Genomic DNA, 21,612 nt, shown 5'->3' with positions numbered 1-21,612 from the left:
TCCAGATACAAAAACAAACAAAATGAAATTTTTATTCAAAACTTTTACATCGGCATTCAAAGTGCTTGGACTCAAGCATAAGAGACTTCATGCACCTTGCCTGGGGTTAGCAACAGCTTCTGTGTCAGCCTGCACAAAAATATGAGCCCTGATTTGCTTGGTTTCAATGGTGAGCATTGTAGTAAGTTTTTTGTTTTTTTTTTAAATAAATAGATCCCATTTAGAAGGCTTTTTTTAAATGTAAAAAGCTTTTTATAGATTTGGAAGTATGTAGGAGCTAAACTTCAAGCATTTCAATGTATTTAAAATATATTTTTACAATGTAAGTTTAAAAAAAATAGGCAAGATGAAGAATGCATGGAGGTTATCAATGAAAAAGACTGTTAGAATGCTATCTGTTGCAGTCTGGTGATGGGAGTTCACTACACTATAGACTTACTTTGTGTATGTTAAAACTTTGGTCACATCAGTGGCTTTATCCACATGACTGGCACTGGCCTGCAGGTGTGGACAGGCTGAAAGCACTGGCCTACTGCCTTGGTTACAGCTGCCGGCCAGGTTTGCAGAATAGGGTTCATACACAGATAAAAAGGCTGAAGAACAAATACTGTACAACTTCAATAGGGACTTCTTTCCCAGACCACAAAAAAAGATAACAAATTTTATTACTAGATATTTTTACCCTTTCCTCATATTGGTTACTTTACTTTTATCTTCCTTAAACTGGTTTGATGTTTCAAACTGATAATCTTCAGGTACCAATCAACCCAAAGCCTGAATAAAACATAGCTGATACATTTTGAATATAATACTTATTGCAAGTCAATGTGCTTTTTAACCTCTCAGATTTATATGGTTTTTATAGACAATATGTCTATCTTGGAAAAGTAATGTTTGATATTAAAAGTCAGTCTAAAAATATTTTAAATATACACGTGACACTTATAATTACCATATAAATTATCAAGAGTCATTATACATTGTCAGGAAGAGCTCTGAATTACTTTGAATTCTCCAGTGTTATAAAAATCAGAGTCGCACTTAAAAGGTTCCTTAGAAAGAGTCACATAAATATTCCCATTGTCCACTGTGACTGTGTGAATCCTTTGCTTTATTCCTTTGGAGCACCACTTGGGTTTTGCTGATGGATCTTTAGGGTTTATAGACTGATAAAGTCCTTCTCCTGTTGCCAAAGTAATTTTGTATTTATGCCAGGGGCAAACGATACATGACTGTCCATCAAAATCCTGGAAAAGAAAATAGTTTAATAATCTGACATTTTTTGACATTCAGGATAAGACAGAGAACAGAATCGCTTGGGGGGTGGGGGGTGTGGGGAACAAAAACAGTTTAAAGATCAGGCCAGCTTCTTTTTTGTTTCTTCCGGTTTGCAAATTACTTAGCCTTGGGTAGAAACTAATGTGAGCAGTCATCGAGTCCTTTTGCAGATGATTAAGAAAGCTAACATCTTAGTACTCTATTGGAAGATGCCTAGCTCGAGCAACCAGAAGCACGGGACTACAGCTGTGTGGTTATCTCAGAGATGTGAAAGTGCTTTCCCTGACAGAAAGGAAAGAAGGGCTTCAAATGTCTCAGGGAATGTCTGCTAGTAAGGCAGCCTCAGCAAGACATTCATGGGAGGTTACTAAGGACGTGAGTACATGTGTCAAGAGCAACAGATAATCCAAAGCAGTCCGTTCCCAACTCTTGGCTGTCTCATGGCAGAATTTCTGACTTTAAGGAGGAAGAGACTTTGTTTAAATGCAGATCTTGTTTAAATTCAGTGGACTCAGGGGGAAGCCCAGGATTGTACATCTCTAAGCAGTCCCCCGTGACAATGTTACAGGGCAATGGACTCACTCTGGGCAGCAAGGTCTTACTGAGGGAGCACGGTCTGAATCTGAGGGCCAGTCTCCCATGAGTGTGATTACATACCAGGTAACGATTACATTTTTCTCTCTAACAACAGCATGCAGGAATTCTGATCCTGTGATCACACACAACTGTCTATAGAGACCTTTAAATTCATAATTCATATTAACAGTCATGACTTAAATGTATCTATATTCCTTGACAAAAGGAAAGGGTGAAACTAGCAGACACCAAATTCAAACAATGTGTAACCCATAATTCAAGCTTGCATTTTCAACCAGTTGGAGGGAAAGATTAATCAGTGTCAATAAATAGAAAACAAGTTAGACTGGTAAATTTTGGAATACAAGAAAGTAAGTTAATCTCCTTGTTTCTTTCTAGTAAGTCTTCATCGTGTGCTTTCTTTCATAAAAAATATATTTATGACTACTATAAAAGTAATGTCACTCCAGCCCCAATATTTTGTTGTGTTTTTTTTTTTTTTGCTTTTTTTTGGGGGTCACACCTGGCGATGCCCAGGGGTTACTCCTGGCTCTGCACTCAGGAATTACTCCTGGCAGTGCTCGGGGACCATATGGGATGCCGGGGATTAAACCTGGATCGGCTGTGTGCACGGCAAATGCCCTACCTGATGTGCTATCACTAATGTCATAAAAATTCAGACCATGCAAAAGTGCAAAAAGTAAAATCTGATGTCTTACTGAAAATAGGATTTTATCAGAACTCATATTTCATGAACACTCAAAAATATACTGTATATTGGTTCCCGAACTTTGTATGAGGGAAGTATAAGCACAAAAGTGTATAAATCTGTAACTGTACCCTCACGGTGATTCTCTAATTAAAAATAAATAAATTTAAAAATAAAAAAAAAGAAAATGTAAGAAAAATAACAAAAAAATATATATATATACTGTATATATTCCTTCATATAAAAATATAGATCTGCTGCATTAGAGGCTGTATAGTATTCCATAGAGTGGCTGCTAATTATTTAAACTATTTTTAATTGTTAAAACATTTTAATTATGTATGTGAAAGATATCATTAAATAAAGCCAAATAATTGATTTAAAAATATACTTAGGTTGTCTACAATTTTGGAGGTGATCTTTTTTGTTTCCTATTTTTTGGCCACACCTGGTAGTCCTCAGGGATCTCTCCTGGATTTGAGGAACATATGGGGAGCCAGGAATCAAACTCTGGCTGGCCACATAAAAGACAGATGCCTTACCCACTGTATTATCTCTCTGGCTCCTACCAATTATTATTATTATTATTTATTTGCCTTGCACGTGGCCGATCCAGGTTTGATTCCTCTGTCCCTCTCAGAGAGCCCGGCAAGCTACCGAGAGTATCCCTCCCGCACGGCAGAGCCTGGCAAGTTACCTGAGGCATATTCGATATGCCAAAAACAGTAACAACAAGTCTCACAATGGAGACATTATTGGTGCCCACTCAAGAAAATCGATAAGCAACGGGATGACAGTGATACAGTGATTTATAACAAATACTACTATAAGGAAACTTTAAACAAGTACTAATATTTAACATTTGTGCAATTATATTTGTATATATATAATTGATAGACATCTAACAATTAACATGCATTTCTCCTGTTTGTGAAATTATTTTCTTTTCCTTTTTTCTTTTTTTCTTTCATTTTGTTTTTAGGCCATACCTGGTGCCAGTGATCCTCAGGAACTATTCCTGGTTCTGCACTCAGGAATTACTCCTGGCAGTCCACGAGGGACCATATGGGATCATATGGGATACTGGATACCAAACTTGGGTGGGCCAAAACAAGGTAAGCACCCTGCTCAGAGTACTATCTCTCCAGCCCTATCAAAATGTTTTCCTTTGTATAACAATATTGGGAATTCTGCAACTTTAGCAATTCTGATCAAAGCATGAATTTGGTTCATGAATAGTATGGTTCAGAACCAAGCCTGATTTTTGAGTAGAAAATAAAATAAGATATTAACAGAAAAAAGTACATTTGTTGAGAATAGATTTGATTTTACATACCTCTATTTCTCCCAAATGTAAAGGTCCTCCTGAGTCTAAAAGGGAATTGAACATTACATTTAGTCACTAAAAAAACTCAGACTTTGATAAGATTGTGATTAGTGAACAAATACATATGGTTTAGAAGAGTGAACAAGTATACAGGGTTTATCTGATAACTTAATTTCAAAAAAAGATAAAAGAAAAGCTTACGGTAGCAGCGAATATCCATAGCATGGTATTCTCCTTTGTGGTAGAAAATAACCACTTCTCTATCATGAACAACAGCTGTCATTCTCTCAGATTTCTTAATGACATCTTCTCTGCCAACGCAGACAGAAGAATATTCTTTCATTTCAGGATCTTGTACAGAGCCATCAACATCCATGCTAGTTGAACAACAAGAAGAACAAAAAAGAAAGCAAAGTGCAAATGATTTTCACTAGTTTGGGTTTAGATAATCGTAAGTCTGGATCTAAGACTGATGAAGGCATCTGTTTTATAACACTACAAAATACTGGGTAATACATAAATACTGGGTTATAATTCGCCCTGACTTTGAGTTAGACTCTTAAGTTAGCCTGCCAAAAGTAGGAAAGACTCCTCACTCTGAGACAAGATTCACAATAAATTCTCTCCAAGGCACAAGATAAAAATCAGTTTGTTTAAAACACAGAGATTAAAAGTTTCACTGTCGTCATAGTAAATTTTATTCCCTATAAAATTCAGTGCCAAATAATACCCAGATATTATCGTGTTGTTTTCAGACTACTGCTTGTTTTCTCCCTGGAGAAGGTAACTAACTTTGAGATGAACCAGTTAGCTACTCTAGCAGGTAGCAAGGAATGAGTAGATATCTATCATTTTCTGAGATAGAAATTGCCATAGGGCATTTGTCTTGACATGGCTGACCTGGGTTCAATCCCTAGTGCCCAGAGTCCCCGGAGCCTGCCAGGAGTGATCCCAGAGTGCAGAGCCATGAATAAGTCCTGAGTACTCCCTGGTATGGTTCCAAAACAAAAACAAAAATTGTTTTTTTCTTGTGTTTGAAAGCTACTACAGCAGGTAATATGCATGCACCCGACCCAGGTTCAATCCCTGGCATCCCATATGGTTCCTGAGCACTACCAGGAGTGGTTCCTGAGTACAGAACCAGGTGTAATCCCTGAATATTTCTGGGCATGACCCAAAAAAAGAAAGAAAGGGAAAGAAAAAAAGAAAGGAAGAGGCAAAGAAAGAAAGAAACTGTCATTTATCTTTAGTTGATACACAGAAGAATATTAACTGTACTTCTAGTTGTTGGTTGTTGCTGTGTTGGGTGCATTTGTTGAGGAGCTGGGGTTGCATACTTGGTTGTGGTGTCAACCAGGGGTCAAACCTGGAAAAGTGGGGGGCTTATGAGAATGCACACAAGTGAGGCAGGCACCACTGTCCCTGGGCCTCCTTCCACATCCAGAGGCAAATCATAGTAGAGAATCTGCAGGTAATCTAAATACAGCATTTTCCAGGGCATACTCAGCCTACTTAAGCTTCTACACTTAGTCATGTATGCGAGTTCCAAATAAAAAGTAAGCATTTATACATCAGTGTAAGGGTTTTCGGGCCCCATGTGAGTATACTGAGGAAATGGGAACAGTTAAGGTTTTATTTGCCCCTATATAAATGTGTGAGTTAAATTATATATACGGTTCTGCCAAAAATGTCTGTATTATTTCTCTGGTCCTAATCCCAAATCCATCATTATTCTTACTTCTTTTTATTATCGCAAATTTTTGGGAAACATTTGTTTTACTTCCCTATCTCAGTTATGGTTATTTTGGCTATAATTTTCAAAATGCATAAAGAATAGAGAAGGTGAATAATCTTCTAAGACGGGTAAGAACATATTTTGAATCTTTGCAATCAATGAAATAAAAATTGATAAGAAACCAGGACCACCCCGAGGACTTTGCTCTTTCCTTTCTTTCTGAATCCCATGCTTGGCTCTCCCTGCACCAACTCTGCCCCCTGCTGGAGAACAGGAGTCTGACTCTCTGGACACTGCCCAGCTCAACTGCTGACCAGGCAGGCTCAGGAGGGTACAGGCAGGCACTCTCTCAGAGTGGGGCTCCGTCAATGCCTTTCCACGGAGAGGAATTAAGGGCGAATGGTAATATCTAGTCACAAGCTACTGTTATTTGGGGGGACTGATGGGTAGATTTTGATGTGGTGTATTTAAGAAGGAATATATGGAGAAGCGAGCAGGTCAAGTCACTTGAAAAAGTGACTATCAAAAAAAGTGATTACTGGCAATCTTTAACCCAGAAGAATTATAAATAAGAAAACTTTCGGCAATAGGTCTTCAGATTCTCCTAATAGTTCTCGCTTCTGACTAGAGATGACCATTCATTTCAGACATATTTTCTAAATACCCTCAATAGGAGCGGCACTTCAGGAAGTAGATAAGGCCTCTGCCCACCTAGAAATGATATTATGATTGGTTACATAAATAAGTAAACAAATATACAAGTTAGATACAAATTAGAATAAGAACCAGGAAGGAGACAAACTGGATAAGAAGCACGAAATGGGAAGGTCATTTTGCAAAGAAGGAGCTGTGAAAGTGACTTTGAGATGACTGTTGAACTAAAGCCGGAAAAATTTAAAAAAACTGGACACAGTCACAGCTGGGGGAAGAGAGCTCCAGGCTGAGGGAACAGCAAATACAAAGCCTGAAGGAAAGAAAAAAAGACTTGATTTCCCTGAAGAACAGAAGGGAGACTAGAGTATCGTAAGCAAGCTTGTTAAGACACACATAGCCAAGTAGCAGGGCCCTGCGCGGGCATCCAAAGTGCAAAGGGCAGGCACTAAACCCTGCAAAGCAGGAAATGGGCCATCGTGGAATTCTGAAGGAATGCCCTGTCTGTGTGAAGGCTGGACTGTGGCAAAATAAGAGTGGAAGCAAATCATGGGAGCTGAAGCAATCGCATAGTAGGCGGGCATTTGGCTTGCATATGGCCGACCTGGGTTTGATCCTGGCACCCCATATGCTCCCCTGAGCACCTCCAAAAGTGATCCTTGAGCACAGTACCAGAGTTTTTGAAGTCAGGTAGAAAAGAGGCTCTGCCAGGTGTGGCCCCCCAGCTCCTCAACACCACCATTCCCAACCCGCAAAAAGTGGAAACAAACAAGAAGGTTACTGCTATTGTTTGTGGCAGAAAAGATGGTGATGTTGAAAAGAGAGGACTCTGGGGGCGGGAAAGTAATCCCAATACTGACAGACTTCTGGCCGTAACTACAATAACATTTTTTTGGGGGGGTCACATCCGGCAATGCACAGGGGTTACTCCTGGCTCTTCACTCAGGAATTACTTCTGGCGGTGCTCAGGGGACCATATGGGATGCTGGGATTAGAACCTGGGTCAGCTGCGTGCAAGGCAAACGCCCTACCCACTGTGCTATCGCTCCAGCCCCGTACAATAACTTTTTACTAGCTTCGTGTCAGGCAGTTCTGAGACCAAACATTTCATTCATTTAACCTTCCAACTATATTACTACAAAGAAGGTATTTAAATTTTATTGTGAGGAAGCAGAATGAGACACAGAGAAGTTGGGCTGAATGAATGAAGCAAAGAAACTATAGAAAAAGAAACTGGGTAATTCCTAGGTTTTAAGTTTTGTAGCTAGATTATGAGTTATGAATCATGAGTTATGATTCTGATGGATTAAAAACTAAGAAAAAAAGGCCTGGAAAATCTAGAACTAGCTACATTATGCACATATTGATTCTGAGGTATCAGGCATTAAATGGGGACATCAAGTCAAGAACAGAGTTGAGAATCATCAGAGACAAATTTGAGAGTTTTTAAGCCATCAAATTCAATGGAATGATTTGAAAAGGGAGTACAGGGAAGAGGATCTAATACGATTTCAAAACTATACCAGAGTTTTTGAAGTCAGGTAGAAAAGAGGCTCAAAAGAAGCAAGACTGGGGGCCGGAGCAATAGCACAACGGGTAGGGCATTTGCCTTGCATGCGGCCGACCCAGGTTCAATCCCCGGCATCCCATATGGTCTCCCCAGCACCGCCAGGAGTAATTCCTGAGCACAGAACCAAGAGTAACCCCCGAGCATCACTGGGTGTGACCCAAAAAGAAAAAAAAAAGAAGAAGCAAGACTGGGCTGGTTGAGGTCAACCTACTGCTAATCATCTGACATCCCCTCACTTGCTCCTATTTGCACATTCCCCTTGACCTGCAAATAAGTTGTAACTCTACATAAAAGGCAAGCAAGGAGATAAAGCCACCTCTGATATTGAATGCCTTCATGTATTCAACAATAAATGATTCATGACTAAACCAAGAGCTTTCTAGGAAACTATCCCAAAATGGTCATTTCATAAAGATCTTGGCCTCCCCAGCTTGGCCCAGTTCTTGCTGTCATTTTACTTTCCTAGAAATTAAATGTTGCTTGTGGGTTTCCATCCAGAGTATGATTACGACTGCTCTTCTTCTCCCATATTTCTAAAGTGGGAGTTGGGTTTCACCCTCAAATATCCTTTTGACCAAATATATAAAATAAGAAATGGGGGAAATCAAGACTAAGAAGCTTCTCAATATTGTCCATAGGGAATAGCTGAAGGGTCAACAGTATATAAGTCTGATGCAATCCTTTGCATGTTTTTGTTTGGGGACCACACCCAGCTATGCTTAGGACTTACTCCTAGGACCTCCCCCGGCTGTACTCAGAATATTGGGGATTGAACCTGGGTGGGCTGTGTGCAGAGCAAGTGCTCTACCTGCTACACTATCTCTCCTGACCCAGTCACTGAATCTAATAATGATTCAGATACACTCTTGTGTAACATTTAAGAGACATTCTTTGATATTTAAACATATAAGCAACTTAAATATATATATCACTGTATCACTGTCATCCCATTGTTCATTGATTTGTTCGAGCAGGTACCAGTAATGTCTCCATTCGTCTTAGCCCTAAGATTTTAGCAGCCTTTCTTTACTCATCCTTCCAATAGTGCTGCATTGGAGGCTCTTTCAGGGTCAGGGGAATGAGACCCATCATTATTACTGTTTTTGGCATATCGAATATGCCAAGGGGAGCTAGCCAGGCTCTGCCATGTGGGCAGGATGCTCTCGGTACCTTGCCAGGTTCTCCGAGAGGGAGAACTAAGCTATAAGAGGTTGCTCAGCCATGAATGCGGCTGTGCACTACTGGGAGCTTTGTTTTATAGTCTCTGGATCTATTTTGGCCGTTGATGGGATTACATGGCACCAGGGGCAGTTTGTGGGTGTGACTGCCTAGCTACTGGAAAAGGGGAGATCTGGGTGAAGGAGGCCCAGTTCGTATCCAAGCAGGCTTGGAGATCTCAACCCTGGGTCCCACATACCTGGGTTCCTCTGCCAGTTTCTTCATGCGTGAGGCCCGTTCGAGTGTGTGGAGAGTCACCTTGAGCAAGGCTGTGGCTGGGTTCCGGAGGTCTTATATGTATGTATGTGTGTGTGTGTGTATATATATATATATATATATATATGTATTTTCTATTAGTAACAATTCTAGAGATTGTGATTAGTTAGGTTTATTCAAATATTCTTGAGTTCAGTTTTATTTAAATAATCTCATCATTTTATGGGTATTATAAAAACTACAGAAAGGTCCAGGCAACATAAGAAGGATCCAACCCTGCTTTATAGCTATGGGTCAGGAATTCCATATGGAAAAGGAAAAAGAATATAATTAAAGCATCACCCACACTAACTGTAGGGACCCGGTTGCTAGGGAACATCAGGAAGCCAGCCATGAAACATTGTCTACAAGGTAAGATACTTAATTAAGTTACAAATCACATGTCAACTTCAAAATATTCTAATTTTAAGATGATCTATCCAATCCACATTCTCTTCATAAGCTGTAACACTGATGCATTTCATATAAAATTACATAGAATGATAATGTATCTTGCCTTGACAACAGGAACTTATTTTAACTCACCACACAGGTTACCGATCTACATGCTAACATATATTAAACCTGTAAAAGGGAAACTAGGACTTTGTTCCTAGCCTAGAAAGGTTACAAGTGATAGACTGATACTGTCTCCACCAGGGGGAACATTTATTAATACAGTAGAACCAAGAACTTCTGGGGCTTCTCCAGGGAATTTTGCTAATAACTTTTCTAAATACTAATTTAATCCTGTGCACCAGATTGGAATTTTGAATATGCTAAAGGGAAAAAGTAAGGCTCAGTTAAAAAATGTTTATAGAGAAAGGAATATTTAAAAATAAAATCTGAGTAAGTGAAGAATGAGCTGAGAAAAGAGCAAGTCATAGGCCACTACTGGGAGAGGGTAACTCACAGACAGACAGTGGGCGTCAGGATCTGGTGAGTCTGGGCTCCCAACCCCCCGTGCCGGGAAAGGCCAGAGTCAGCATGTGCATGTGTGCTGATGGGCAGAGCACTTGAATTCGGCAGGAGCTGATAAGAAATAAGCAGGAAAGCTGGGGGCATGAGATAGAGGTTTCAAAGAACTATGGTTACAGACTCGTACTTCTTTTTTTTTTTTCTTTTTGGGTCACACCCTGCAATGCTCAGGGGTTACTCTTGGCTCTGCACTCAGGAATTACACCTGGTGGTGCTTGGGGGACCATATGGGATGGCAGGGATCGAACCCAGGTTGGCCGCGTGCAAGGCAAACGCCCTACCCGCTGTGCTATCGCTCCAGCCCCCTAGAGACTCTACTTTGCTTAGAAAACTATTAACTCATACTTCATAACTGTTTCCACTCTATCCTAAGTGGTATAACTTCTATCTGGCTAATACCCATATATTCTTTTTAAAAATTTAAAAACTTTTTTATTGAGTCACCATGAGATACACAGTTACAAAGCTGATCACGGTCGGGTTTCAGTCAGACTGTCCCAACACCCATCCCTACACCAGGGCACACTTCCCACCACCAATGTCCCCGGTTCCCTCCCCTGTCTCTTTCTGTCTCTGTCTCCATCTCTCTCTCCCCACTTTGGGGCATTATTACACCCATATTATTCTTAAATATTGTGAATATCGCTGTCTACTCTCAACGAAGTTGATGTATTCACCTTAATTACTGTTTCTCAGTCACGTGCTCCCACCCATCTCCTCTTATTGTGAGTCTGTATTTAAGAGAGTAGAATCTTAAACATACAAAGAACATTAAAGAAAAATTACTTCTATACCCAGTTTGGAGACTAGATGAAGAAAATTTCCTTCTGAAAAGTTTAGTTGTCTTTGTTCTGAAGTTCTTTCCAAGAAATAACTTTTGGTCGGTGCCTAAAATAATCTAGCAGCTGAAATTTCTAGGTTCTAACTGCAGATAAAATTACAAATTAGAGGGGCTGGAGCGATAGCACAGCAGGTAAGGTGTTTGCCTTGCACGCGGTTGACCCGAGTTCGATTCCCAGCATCCCATATGGTCCCCTGAGCACTGCGAGGAGTGATTCCTGAGTGCATGAGCCAGGAGTAACCCCTGTGCATCACCAGGTATGACCCCCCCCAAAAAAAAAATTACAAATTAGAGAAGTCCTTAGTCTCTACCCTCAGCATCCACTCCTATCCACTGCATCATAAAGAACACACTCAAACTGAATTTTAAAAAATATGTATACATATATGCACACCTTATTTAAGCATTTATAAGACTGGAGTCAGAGAAGTGAAATGAGAGGGACTTACTTGCTGTCCTCTTGAGCACTGACCATGGCAGGTACTTTCATTCACTGTCTGGGCACTCAGCCTAGAAACGATCAGAGTGCATAGTAGTTTAAGGGTAAGACTCTTTCAGAGTCAGCAAAGAGAACTTCCCTCTTTTTTAAACAGCAAAGATCTATTAGCTATTCTTCAGTAGTACCTACAGCTTGAATTCTTACATATTTATCTCATCCAGTCTCCACAAAAACCCTTGAGTAGATTATCATACTTCTATTTCAGATGAGAATATTTATGGGTAAAGAATCTTTCTAAACAGTTTCTCCAAACTCACGAAGAATCAATCCCAGACCTCATGAGACTAAATTTAAAGAACGCTGATGTATAGATCCTAATATTTCACACAAGAAGCATCATACTTATAAAACCATATGGACTGCTAGTAAATTACCTTGAAGATAGAGAGGGCTTTTCTTTTTCCAGCAAAAATGAAAGAAACGCGAGTATCCAGCACCAAATAACAGTAAGACCTCTCCCCTGGATATATATTACCATGGTTCTGATTACGTTTTTTGTTTTGCTGTTCCCAACGGAGCTCAAGTTGGGGGGGTGCAGAGGGGATTGGGGGAACCCAGACCTTGTTCAGGCAAGGCATATTCCCTGGAACTAGGGCCATGTCCCAGGCCCTGATTTAATTAAGCCCAGGAGTGCAAAGGAGCAGTGCTCGCGTTCCCAGGCGGTAGGGCTGACGCTGTCCCCTGTGGCCCTATCAAGTCGTGTGGACGCTAGCAAGCTGCACACACACACTGCCTGGAGTGCGACCCGGTGACCAGGGAGGTGACTGGGGAGCACTTAATTGAAGGCTGCGCGGCACCACGTGGAGCGGGGCCAGGGAACCTGCCCCTGCGTGACCAGTGTCCCTGGGAACACTCGGAGGGGCTGCCCCCTCTCAGGTCCCTGGTTCTGGGACTCAGATCGCAGCCCGCGGCAGGCGTTTCTAGCTCGGTGACCAAGGTGGCTGCGGGCAGCTCGGGCACCACGGACAGCGCGGTCCGGAGGGGCCACAGGGAAGCGGGGAGCAGAGGAACGCGGCAGAGAAGGCAGACGGCTGGCTGGGGTGGCCTCGGAGTCAGCGCTCTACATACGGTGGGGTGGACTCGGGGATCAGTGCTCGGCAGGCGGTGGGGTGGACTCAGGCTTGCGCCCTGCAGTCGCTGGGGTGGTCTCGGGGTCTGCACCCAGCAGGCGCTGGGGTGGCCTGGGGGAATCAGTGCTCGGCAGATGGTGGGGTGGACTCAGGTCTGCGCTTGACAGACGGTGTGGTGAACTCGGGGAATCCGTGCTCGACAGACGGTGGGTGGACTCGGGGTCTGCGCTCTGCAGGCGCTGGGCTGGACTCGGGTCTGGGCTCGGCAGAGGGCTGGGTGGGGTGGATTCGGGGCAGCAATGGGCAGAGGCAGAGGTGGAGTGGACTCGGGTCTGAGATCGGCAGACGGTGGGGTGGACGCGGGGTCAGCGCTCGGCAGAGGGCGGGGTGGGGTGGACTCGGGGGATCAGTGCTCGGTAGCAGTGGGGTGGCCCGGGTCAGCGCCCGGCAGGGTCGGGTGGAGACGCTCACCCACCCGGCGGAGAGCTCTCGGGGAAAGGGGGTCGCGGGAAACGCGCCTCGGCAGCTCCGCTTGCGGCTGGCCGGCGCCGGGAGGGTCGGGCTGCCCGAAGAGCCCCGCGGTCAGCGCCCGCGCATCCCGCCACCGGAAGCCCTCCCCGGGCGGGCGGAAGCCATGGGAGCCGCACTCACCGTCCTCCGAGCCCCGCGCCGCCGCCGCCAACTGCGAGCCAGCCCGCGGCGCCACCTCGCCGGAACCACCGCGAGCCGGGGGCGGGGCCGAGAGGCCCACGTGATCCGGCCCCGCCCCGCCCGACCCTCGCCCGGCCCGCCTACTCACCGGCCAGCCCTGCCCCCAACCTCCAACCGGCCCCGCCCCCCCGACCGGCCCCGCCCTCGACAGCCCCGCCCCGCCCCCGACCGGCCCCGTCCCCGACAGGTCTGCCCCGCCCCGACAGGCCACGCCCCCGATTGTCCCGCCCCCGAAGGCCCGCCTCGCTCGCCGCCGCCCCGCCCCCCCGACCGGTCCGCCCCCGTCCCCCACCGGCCTGCACCTGCACGCTGGTTCTCCGCGTTCTAGAGAGACGCCGCTGATGTCAGTTTATTTTTAAAAACTAGCTTATAGCCCTACGCACGTATTCAAATTCTACGGGCACCCAGGGACTCCACTTCCAGAAACTGGCCTTAAAGAAATAGTTCTTGAGATTCGTCTGGAAGTCAGGTGCAAGAACGCTGTTTGCAAACGTTAAAGCAAACCTGGGTGCTCAGGTTCTTGTCCTCAAGGAGGGACTGGAGACCCAATTCAGAAAATTGATTTTTATTTAAGGGAAGGGAACAGGGAAGCTCCCAGGTTATGGATTCCTGAGAAAGGCAGAAACCTTTCCCCCTTTAATAACTTTTTTTTCCTGCTTTTTGGGTCACACCCGTTGATACACAGGGGTTACTCCTGGCTTTGCACTCCTGGCCATGCTCGGAAGACCATATGGTATGCTGGGAATCGAACCCGGGTCGGTCACGTGCAAGGCAAAGGCCCTACCTGCTGTACTACCGCTCCAGCCCCCACTTTAAAAACTGTGCTTGATTTTGTTTTGGTGTCACACCTGGCTGTGCTCAGGGTTTTCTCCTGACTTTGTGCTCAGGGATTACTCCTGGTGGCATTCCATAAACTGTCAGCCCCGTGCACGGCAAGTACCCCATGTGCTGCGCTCTCTGCCCTATCTCTCCCGTAAACATTGTTCACAAGTAGGCATGGTGAGCATTTCTGTATTGCGTTTAAGGAGATGAGCCGGTAAAACAATAAGGATGTTGAGATGTTTACTTTATGGTGCCCGGTCATCTAGATTATTCATCTAGGTTACCAGATTGAGCCTAGGCATACACTTGTTGATAACCCATACCAATAATTTCTTTTCTTAGGGTCATATTCCTAATCTCTCTCTGCTGGTTCCCCTTTCGTTTCTGTCACAACAAAATAGTCAAAGTGATCACCAGCGGGAGAATGGATAAAATGCAGCGTATATGTGGGAGTTACTTTGTAGTCATATATTCAAAGAACTAATTTCATTATGTAATTTATATTCTAAAACAACATATAGGATGCTATATGTAGTATGTTGTCTTTTTTTTTTCCTTTCTGGGTCACAGCTGGCAATTGCACAGGGGTCACTCCTGGCTTTGCACTCAGGAATTACTCCTGGCGGTGCTCAGGGGACCATATGGGATGCTGAGAATCGAACCTGGGTCGGCCGCATGCAAGGCAAATGCCCTACCCACTGTGCTATTGCTCCAGCCCCAGTATGTTGTCTTTAATGTAAATAAAAACTACTTCTCCAGATGAAAATATGCACACATGGGCAAAAACTTGTAACCAAAGAAACTTTGTGACTTACAGGAAATATAGGTTTCACTTTCAATTATGAACTAGCAGTTCATGTTTTTTTCTCTTTATTCTTCTCTAAGAAAGAAAAAAGGAAAGCACTTATTCAAAGTTGCAGTTAAATGAATGTCTTACACTCTTCAAAAATGTCTTTGCTGGCCAGAGATATCATAGTACAGCAGGTTAGTGCTCTCCTTGCACACACTTGATCCTGGTTTGATCCCAGAGAACTGCACAAGTTCTCTGGAAGCGCCACCCCATCCCCAGGACTGATCCCTGAATGCAGAGTCAGGAGTAAGTCCTGAGCATCACTGGGCATGACCCCAGAACAACATATATAAATATCCTTGACTATCTTGTAAGGGAGTGGTTCCTAACTCTTACTACACCTAAGAGTCATTGCACCTGAAAGTAAATATTAAAATATATGATGTTGGACCACAACGATAGTACAGCGGGGAGGGTGTTTGTCTTACACACGGCCAACCTGGGTTGGATCCCTGATATCCCGTATGGTTCCCTGAGTGCTGCCAAAAATAGCTCCTAAGTAAAGAGCCAGGAGTAATTCCTGAGCATCACCAGGTGTGGCCCCCAAACCAATAAAATAAAATAAAATTTAATTTAAGTCATAATACATGGCCGCCTAGCTTCACGGAGAGAGTGCACAGTGCAGAGCCAAGAGTAATCCTTGAGCACCACCAGGTGTAGAAAATGGCAAAAAAAAAATTTTAATTAAAAAGTCATGATGTCCAGACCAATGAATAAAAATCAAAGGAAAGGATCAATATCTATTTCCTAACCTCTCAGTTGATTTCAGTGTTGGCTTAAGGCTGAAAACCACAATCCATATTTATAATATGCTGACTTTCTAATATCTGATCTTAAGGTGGCCTCAAGTAACTCAAAGAGCTTTGTCCACAAGCCACAATATTCCAAATAAATTGTCCTCCTGTAGCCCCCAACTTTTTAAATATTGAGAAACCTAGATTAATGGATTTGCCTTCGATATAAATTTCTTGTTTTCTGTTCTGTATAGTTTGATGGTTATAGAATATATCATGGGATCACTTCCTTTTATCTCTTTGTTTTCTCTGGTCCAAGTACAAATTAAACGCCAAGTTTTGGTGGATATCTCTATTGATATGGTAGTAAAATATAAGTTGAATTTATTATAATCCACATTATATGCTAGTCACTGCAGATTATTTTATTGGCACATGGAGCTGCTACTAGGTCCCAGCTTATGTCAATAAAAGTTTGTACTTCTGATGAAAACTTCTCTTTTGCTTTGACATAATCTGGAATTTTTAAAAAAATCACATCAAATGTTTATTGACCTTAAATCTAATAAACAGTTGAATAAATTAAAATCCTTAAAGATGAGCATATATTTAGCAAAAAATGAATGAGGAAAAAAATGAAATTTTTCTCTCTAAAGTATTAATATATGTAGTCATACAACATGAAGAGCTTAGAAAACTAAAATGGGGTTAGGGGAAAGGATAAAACTACCCCACTCCACCTCCTAGACACTGATACATAGGGACTTGCTTGTACTAACAGTAGTAACTCATTAAGTCCATTTGAAAGTTATTACAGTTCAGAATAAAATTCTTATATTTATTTATTACTCATTGCAAATTACAAAGCATGAAATTATTCATGTTTGGGCTTCTGGTGTATAATATCCCAACACCAGTCCTTTCACCAGTGTCCATTTCTCTCCACCAATATTTCCCTCCTGCCCCCAGCCTGCCTTGAAAGCAGGCACTTTTTTCTTTCAGGCACTGTGGTTTATGATCCTGCTGCTGATAGGGCATCATGCATATCACCTTACCTCTTTCAGAAATCACTTCCCTCTATATGGTCATAGTGTTCCCTTCCCTGCTCTCTTTGCCTCCCTCCCCTGCTCCTCTCTGTAGCAAGCTTCCTGCGGAGCACCAGTTCTCATGCTCTTCGTATCTATTGCCTCTGGGCATTTGTTATTCCTCTCTGTTTCTTTGTACCCAGAATATGAGAGAGATAATTCTCCGTCTGTCCCTCTGACAGCTCCACTCAGCATGATACTCTCCACATAATAGCAAATTGCATGACTTCATTTTTCTTACTGCCAAGTAATATTTGCAGTATATATGTTCCACAGTTTTTTTATCCAGTCATCTGTTTGAGGGCATCTATGTTTGTTTCCACAAAATAAAATCCTTTTTGTTTGTTTGTATTTGTCTTGTTTTGGGGCCATACCCGCTAGTACTTAAGAATCACTCCTGGGGGTCTCAGAGCACCACAAGGGATGCTGAGGATTGAACTGGGTCAGCTGCATGTGAGGTAAGCATCCTACCTGCTGTACTATTGCTCCAGTGCCCGAATAAGATTCTTGAGTGCTACTGCATTTTTTTCTCCCTTCCTTTCCCCTTTCCCTTTGCCTTTCACTTCCCTTTCCCCCTTTCCCTCCTTCCTTTGCAATAGCACAATTTCAGCTAGTGTGGACCCAACTCTTTCTCTGGAGAGTTATGCAGAGACTTTGCATCGCAGTCTACATGTCTCTTGTCCTTTTATCATTTTGTTATAGGCTGGAAGATCGAGGCCCTGCTGGTATGTTAGGGAAAACATTGTCTGGATCCTCAAGCCAGCCCAGTGTTATGAGGGCCTCTGGCACAACAGAACCTTCTCAGAAACCTGGAAAAATGTTGATATGCAGAATTGCAGACCAGGTGCACAGAGGTTTTGGTCGGAGAGTTGGCTGGACACCCTGGAAAGAGAGGCTCCACCATGGAATAAAGGCCATGCAAAGAATATTTAAAGGAGACTGTCAGCTGCTCCAACCTCTCCTCCTTCGAGCCTAGCAACAGTCTGGTGGGGAAAACCATATATAAACTAACTCAGCAGAAGTGCCCACTTGCTTGCATCTCTTGCGTGTATACTTTAATACTTTAGAGCACAATTGCACATATCTCCTCTTGAGGTGTGTGCTTTCTTTTATACAATTAAAAAATTAAAGAACTGTGGGTTACAGTTAGGTTTGTACTTTCTTAGCCTTGTTTTGCCTTTTTGGTTCACATCTGCCTGAGATCTCTCTCTCTCTCTCTCTCTCTCTCTCTCTCTCTCTCTCTCTCTCTCTCTCTCGGATTACACTCAGTGATGCTCAGGGGTCACTCCTGGCGCTACAGGAATGCTCAAGGGATTATATGGGATGCTGGGTATTGAACCCAGGTCAGCCGCTTGCAAGGCAAATGCCCTACTCGCTACACTATTGCTCCAGCTTCCCATGTATCTGTATTTACCTTTCTCCTCCCCTCCCCTACTTCCTGAATAAACTTGTCTGCTTCACTATTGTCTTCTGAAGTTCTTTCTGTGAGGGAAAGTCAGTAGACCCAAAGGGCGGGGTTGAGATTTAGGGCTGGCTTTCCTTTCCTGCAAAGAGCTCCAGCTGAGTCCAGGGCTCCTGGAGAAACCAGGTGCAGGGACCCACACCTTGCAGAACAAGTGGAACCAGGTGCCATCTGACAACCGCCTCATGGGGCTGTGGGACATGAGGTCTGTACTGTGCAGTGCTCATAGCAGATGCATCAGCCCTATATTTACAGGTCCTTTTCTGGGGGACTGGGTGGGCAGAGGGAAGCAGTAAATTTTCTTCTCCAGGTTGCTGCTTCTCTTTCTCCCTGCTTCACGTAAGAAACCCTACTCCTTGCTGGTGGGTGTGGCATCTCCCGCCTCCACACACACAAAAAGCCTGTGTATTGAGGATGCATTGAGTGCCCACTCTGTCAAGCATTGTCTCAGAGTTTGGGATGTATCACACTAGGTGGAACATAGGAGACCTTTGAACCCATTGGCTTTACAAGGGAACTTCCTGTGTCTTAGTTCTGCATTTGTGAATGCACAGGAAACACTCTCATGGAATATTTCCAGATTCTCTGGCAAAATACATTGGCTATAGACATTGTGCTCATATCCTGCTTCTTTTCTCAGGGATCAAAGGTGTTTAAGGGAAAGAGGTTACAAGCCATACCAACAGACAGTGCTCATTTTTTTTAGAGTTTTATATTTGCATGCAACATTCTGAGGTTGTAGCTGTGTTCCTGGCTGCATATCCGGGTGGTTCCATCTGCACAGTGAGTGCTGCCCACATGCACTTACCTTGGTGCTTCTGTTCTCTATTTTGCTGGCTCTTATGTACTAAAACTCCACCTGTGAACAGCATCTGCGCCCTAGAGGCTGGATGTGCACCCGCACAGTTTGCCACAGAAACTGGCTCCCCCTGCAACTTCTGTTTTGTTTTTGGGTCACACAGGGCAGTTCTGAGGGTTACTCCTGGCTCTGAACTCAGGAATCACTCCTGGTGAGCTCAAGGGACCCTATGGGATGCCAAGAATCAAACCTGGCCACAGGCAAGGCAAGCATCCCACTCGCTGTACTGGCATATTTGAAAAGAACTAAGGGAAGTTTTTCTGTCTCTCTCTCCTCCAATCCCAGCTTCTATTGCAAGCTAAACTGGAGAGAAAAAAAAAAAAGCACTTTAATTTCTCTCTAAGAAAACGCATTATCATGTGTGGGGGTGAGGGAAGAACTAATTGCTGGGGCGGGGGCTGTTTTTATTTTACAAACACTGGTTCCGCTGTGACAGCATGATTCAATTTTTGACAGTTTCACTTACAAATTTTTAGCTTCTGGAAGGGGATGATAGCAAGGTGGGGGAGGGTGTATCCTCCCAGACAGAAAGACAAATTCTCTGGTCCCCAAGGTACACTTGGTTTAACCATGAGTCACAGTTAAGCAAAACCAGATGATAACACAACAACAGAAGTCTGGCAATTTAGCTAAAGCAAATGACCTTATCCAGAACACCGAGGGAGCTGAGAGTGAATCGTGAAAGTAACTCTTCGACCGTTTTCATTTCTTACAACGTCCCAACGCCTTGCTCTCCAGGGTCCAGACGGGGAAAGGCGAGAGGACCTGGAAGAAGAAACTGGAAGAGCGCAGGGAAAACGTAAACTTTAGAAACGTAACAGGTGGAGGAGAGGAAGCCAGTGTCGCTCTCCGAGATTACTCCTGCCCACGGGGCTCGTCCTCTTCCCGGCCCTCGGCCGGATCCCGGTGCCCGGGGCTGTGCCAGAGCGACAGGTGCCTCGTCGCCTGCCGCCCGGCACCTAGAAGGCGCTTTCGCAGGAGCAGGGCCGCGTCCGCGGGCGCGGCGGGGGTGGGCGCGGGTGAGCCTGCTCGGGCTGCTCCCGCCGAGCGTGGTGGTAATGGGGATGGGGCCAGCGGTGGCGGTGGAGCGCCCGGTGGCCGCGGACCCCGCTGTCGTCCTCGGCGACGTCCTCGAGCGCGCAGCAGAAGGAGCCCACGCGCCTCCGCAGCCTCCGCCCGAGCGGGCAGTCGCCTACCTGGAAGAAGAGGTAGACGAAAGGATCGAGCGCGCAGCTGGCCAGCCCGACGAGGCGCAGCGCGCCGGCCAGGTACTCGCCGTCCCCGTCGGCCGCCCAGGAGGCCGCCAGGCGCGCGGCGCAGTAGGGCAGCTCGCAGCCCACGAAGAGCAGCGCCAGCGCCAGGCTCATCTGCAGGCTCCGCAGCTTGGCGCGGGGCAGCGCGGGGGCCGGGGGCACGGGCGGCGGCTGCCGGCACCAGGCGCGGAGCAGGCGGCCGCACGCGACGCCCATGACGGCGGCCGGCGCCGCGAAGCCCGTTGCGGCCTCGTAGAGCGCGTAGAGCTGCAGGTGCCGGCGCGGCAGGGGCGCGAGGCCGCCGCGGCAGCGCCGCTCGTCGGCCCCGGGCCGCGCCACGAAGGCGGCGGGCAGCGCCAGCAGCAGCGCCAGCAGCCAGCCCAGGCCGGCCAGGGCGCGCGCGGGCAGCGGCGGGCGGGCGGCGGGCGGCAGGGCGCGGCCGCGCTCCAGCGCGATGAGCGCCACCAGGTGCGCCGAGGCGCCGCGGCCCCAGGTCTGCAGCAGCCGCCACGCGCCGCACGCCGGCGCCCCCGGGACCCCGCGCGGCGTCCCCAGCTCCCAGGCCAGCGGCCACAGCGCGGCGCCCCCGCACGCCGCCAGGTCGGCCAGCGCCAGCTGCACCAGCAGGCAGTCCAGCTGGCGGCGCCGGGGACCCGCGCACAGGCGGCAGAGCGCCGCGGCGTTGCCGACCACCGCCACCAGCAGTAGGACCCCCAGGCAGGCCAGGCGGGCGCGGCGCGGCGCTGGGGGCTCGGGGCTCGGGGAACCCGGCCCCGCAGTCGCATTGAGCCCCCAGTCCGTCCACACGGAGATGGAGAGGTTGGGTGCCGGCCACGGAGTGGAGGGGCTTAAGAGATCCTCCATCCTGGCCCGCGGGAGGAAGGGAGTGCCCCCAGAGGGCCGGCGGGCAGGGCGCGGGAAAGCGGGGTGCAGGCGAGGCGGGGTGCGCCGGGTGCGGCTCGGCTCCGGGTCCGCGAGTTGCCAAAGTTAGTTGGAGACGCACGCGTCCCGGCGGGGAGATGGAGTCGGTGGCTGTGCACGAAGTTGCTTTTGTAGGTGGTCCTCGCTGTTTGGCACTCCGATGTGGGCTGGACGCTCGAAGAAACGCTCCTAATATGCTAGTTCCCCA

General features: G+C 45.9%; 2 protein-coding genes across 2 annotated transcripts; both read right to left on the bottom strand.

Annotated features, from left to right (window-relative positions):
• Window positions 1-13,433, bottom strand: RFESD (Rieske Fe-S domain containing). Its single transcript, XM_055123861.1, has 5 exons — window positions 13,359-13,433; window positions 11,588-11,648; window positions 4,092-4,267; window positions 3,900-3,934; window positions 1-1,247 (listed from the first exon to the last, which is right to left on the bottom strand). The coding sequence occupies exons 2-5, from the start codon at window positions 11,626-11,628 to the stop codon at window positions 984-986; spliced, it is 516 nt and encodes a 171-aa protein (XP_054979836.1). The 5' UTR covers window positions 11,629-11,648; window positions 13,359-13,433; the 3' UTR covers window positions 1-983.
• Window positions 13,434-20,174: 6,741 nt separating this feature from the next.
• Window positions 20,175-21,612, bottom strand: GPR150 (G protein-coupled receptor 150). Its single transcript, XM_055123859.1, has one exon. The coding sequence runs from the start codon at window positions 21,345-21,347 to the stop codon at window positions 20,190-20,192; it is 1,158 nt and encodes a 385-aa protein (XP_054979834.1). The 5' UTR covers window positions 21,348-21,612; the 3' UTR covers window positions 20,175-20,189.

This window comes from Sorex araneus, chromosome 1, assembly GCF_027595985.1.
Source record: "Sorex araneus isolate mSorAra2 chromosome 1, mSorAra2.pri, whole genome shotgun sequence".
NCBI lineage: Eukaryota > Metazoa > Chordata > Mammalia > Eulipotyphla > Soricidae > Sorex > Sorex araneus.
The sequence above is the reverse complement of the archived record's forward strand: the minus strand, read 5'-3'. Positions and strand labels throughout refer to the sequence as shown.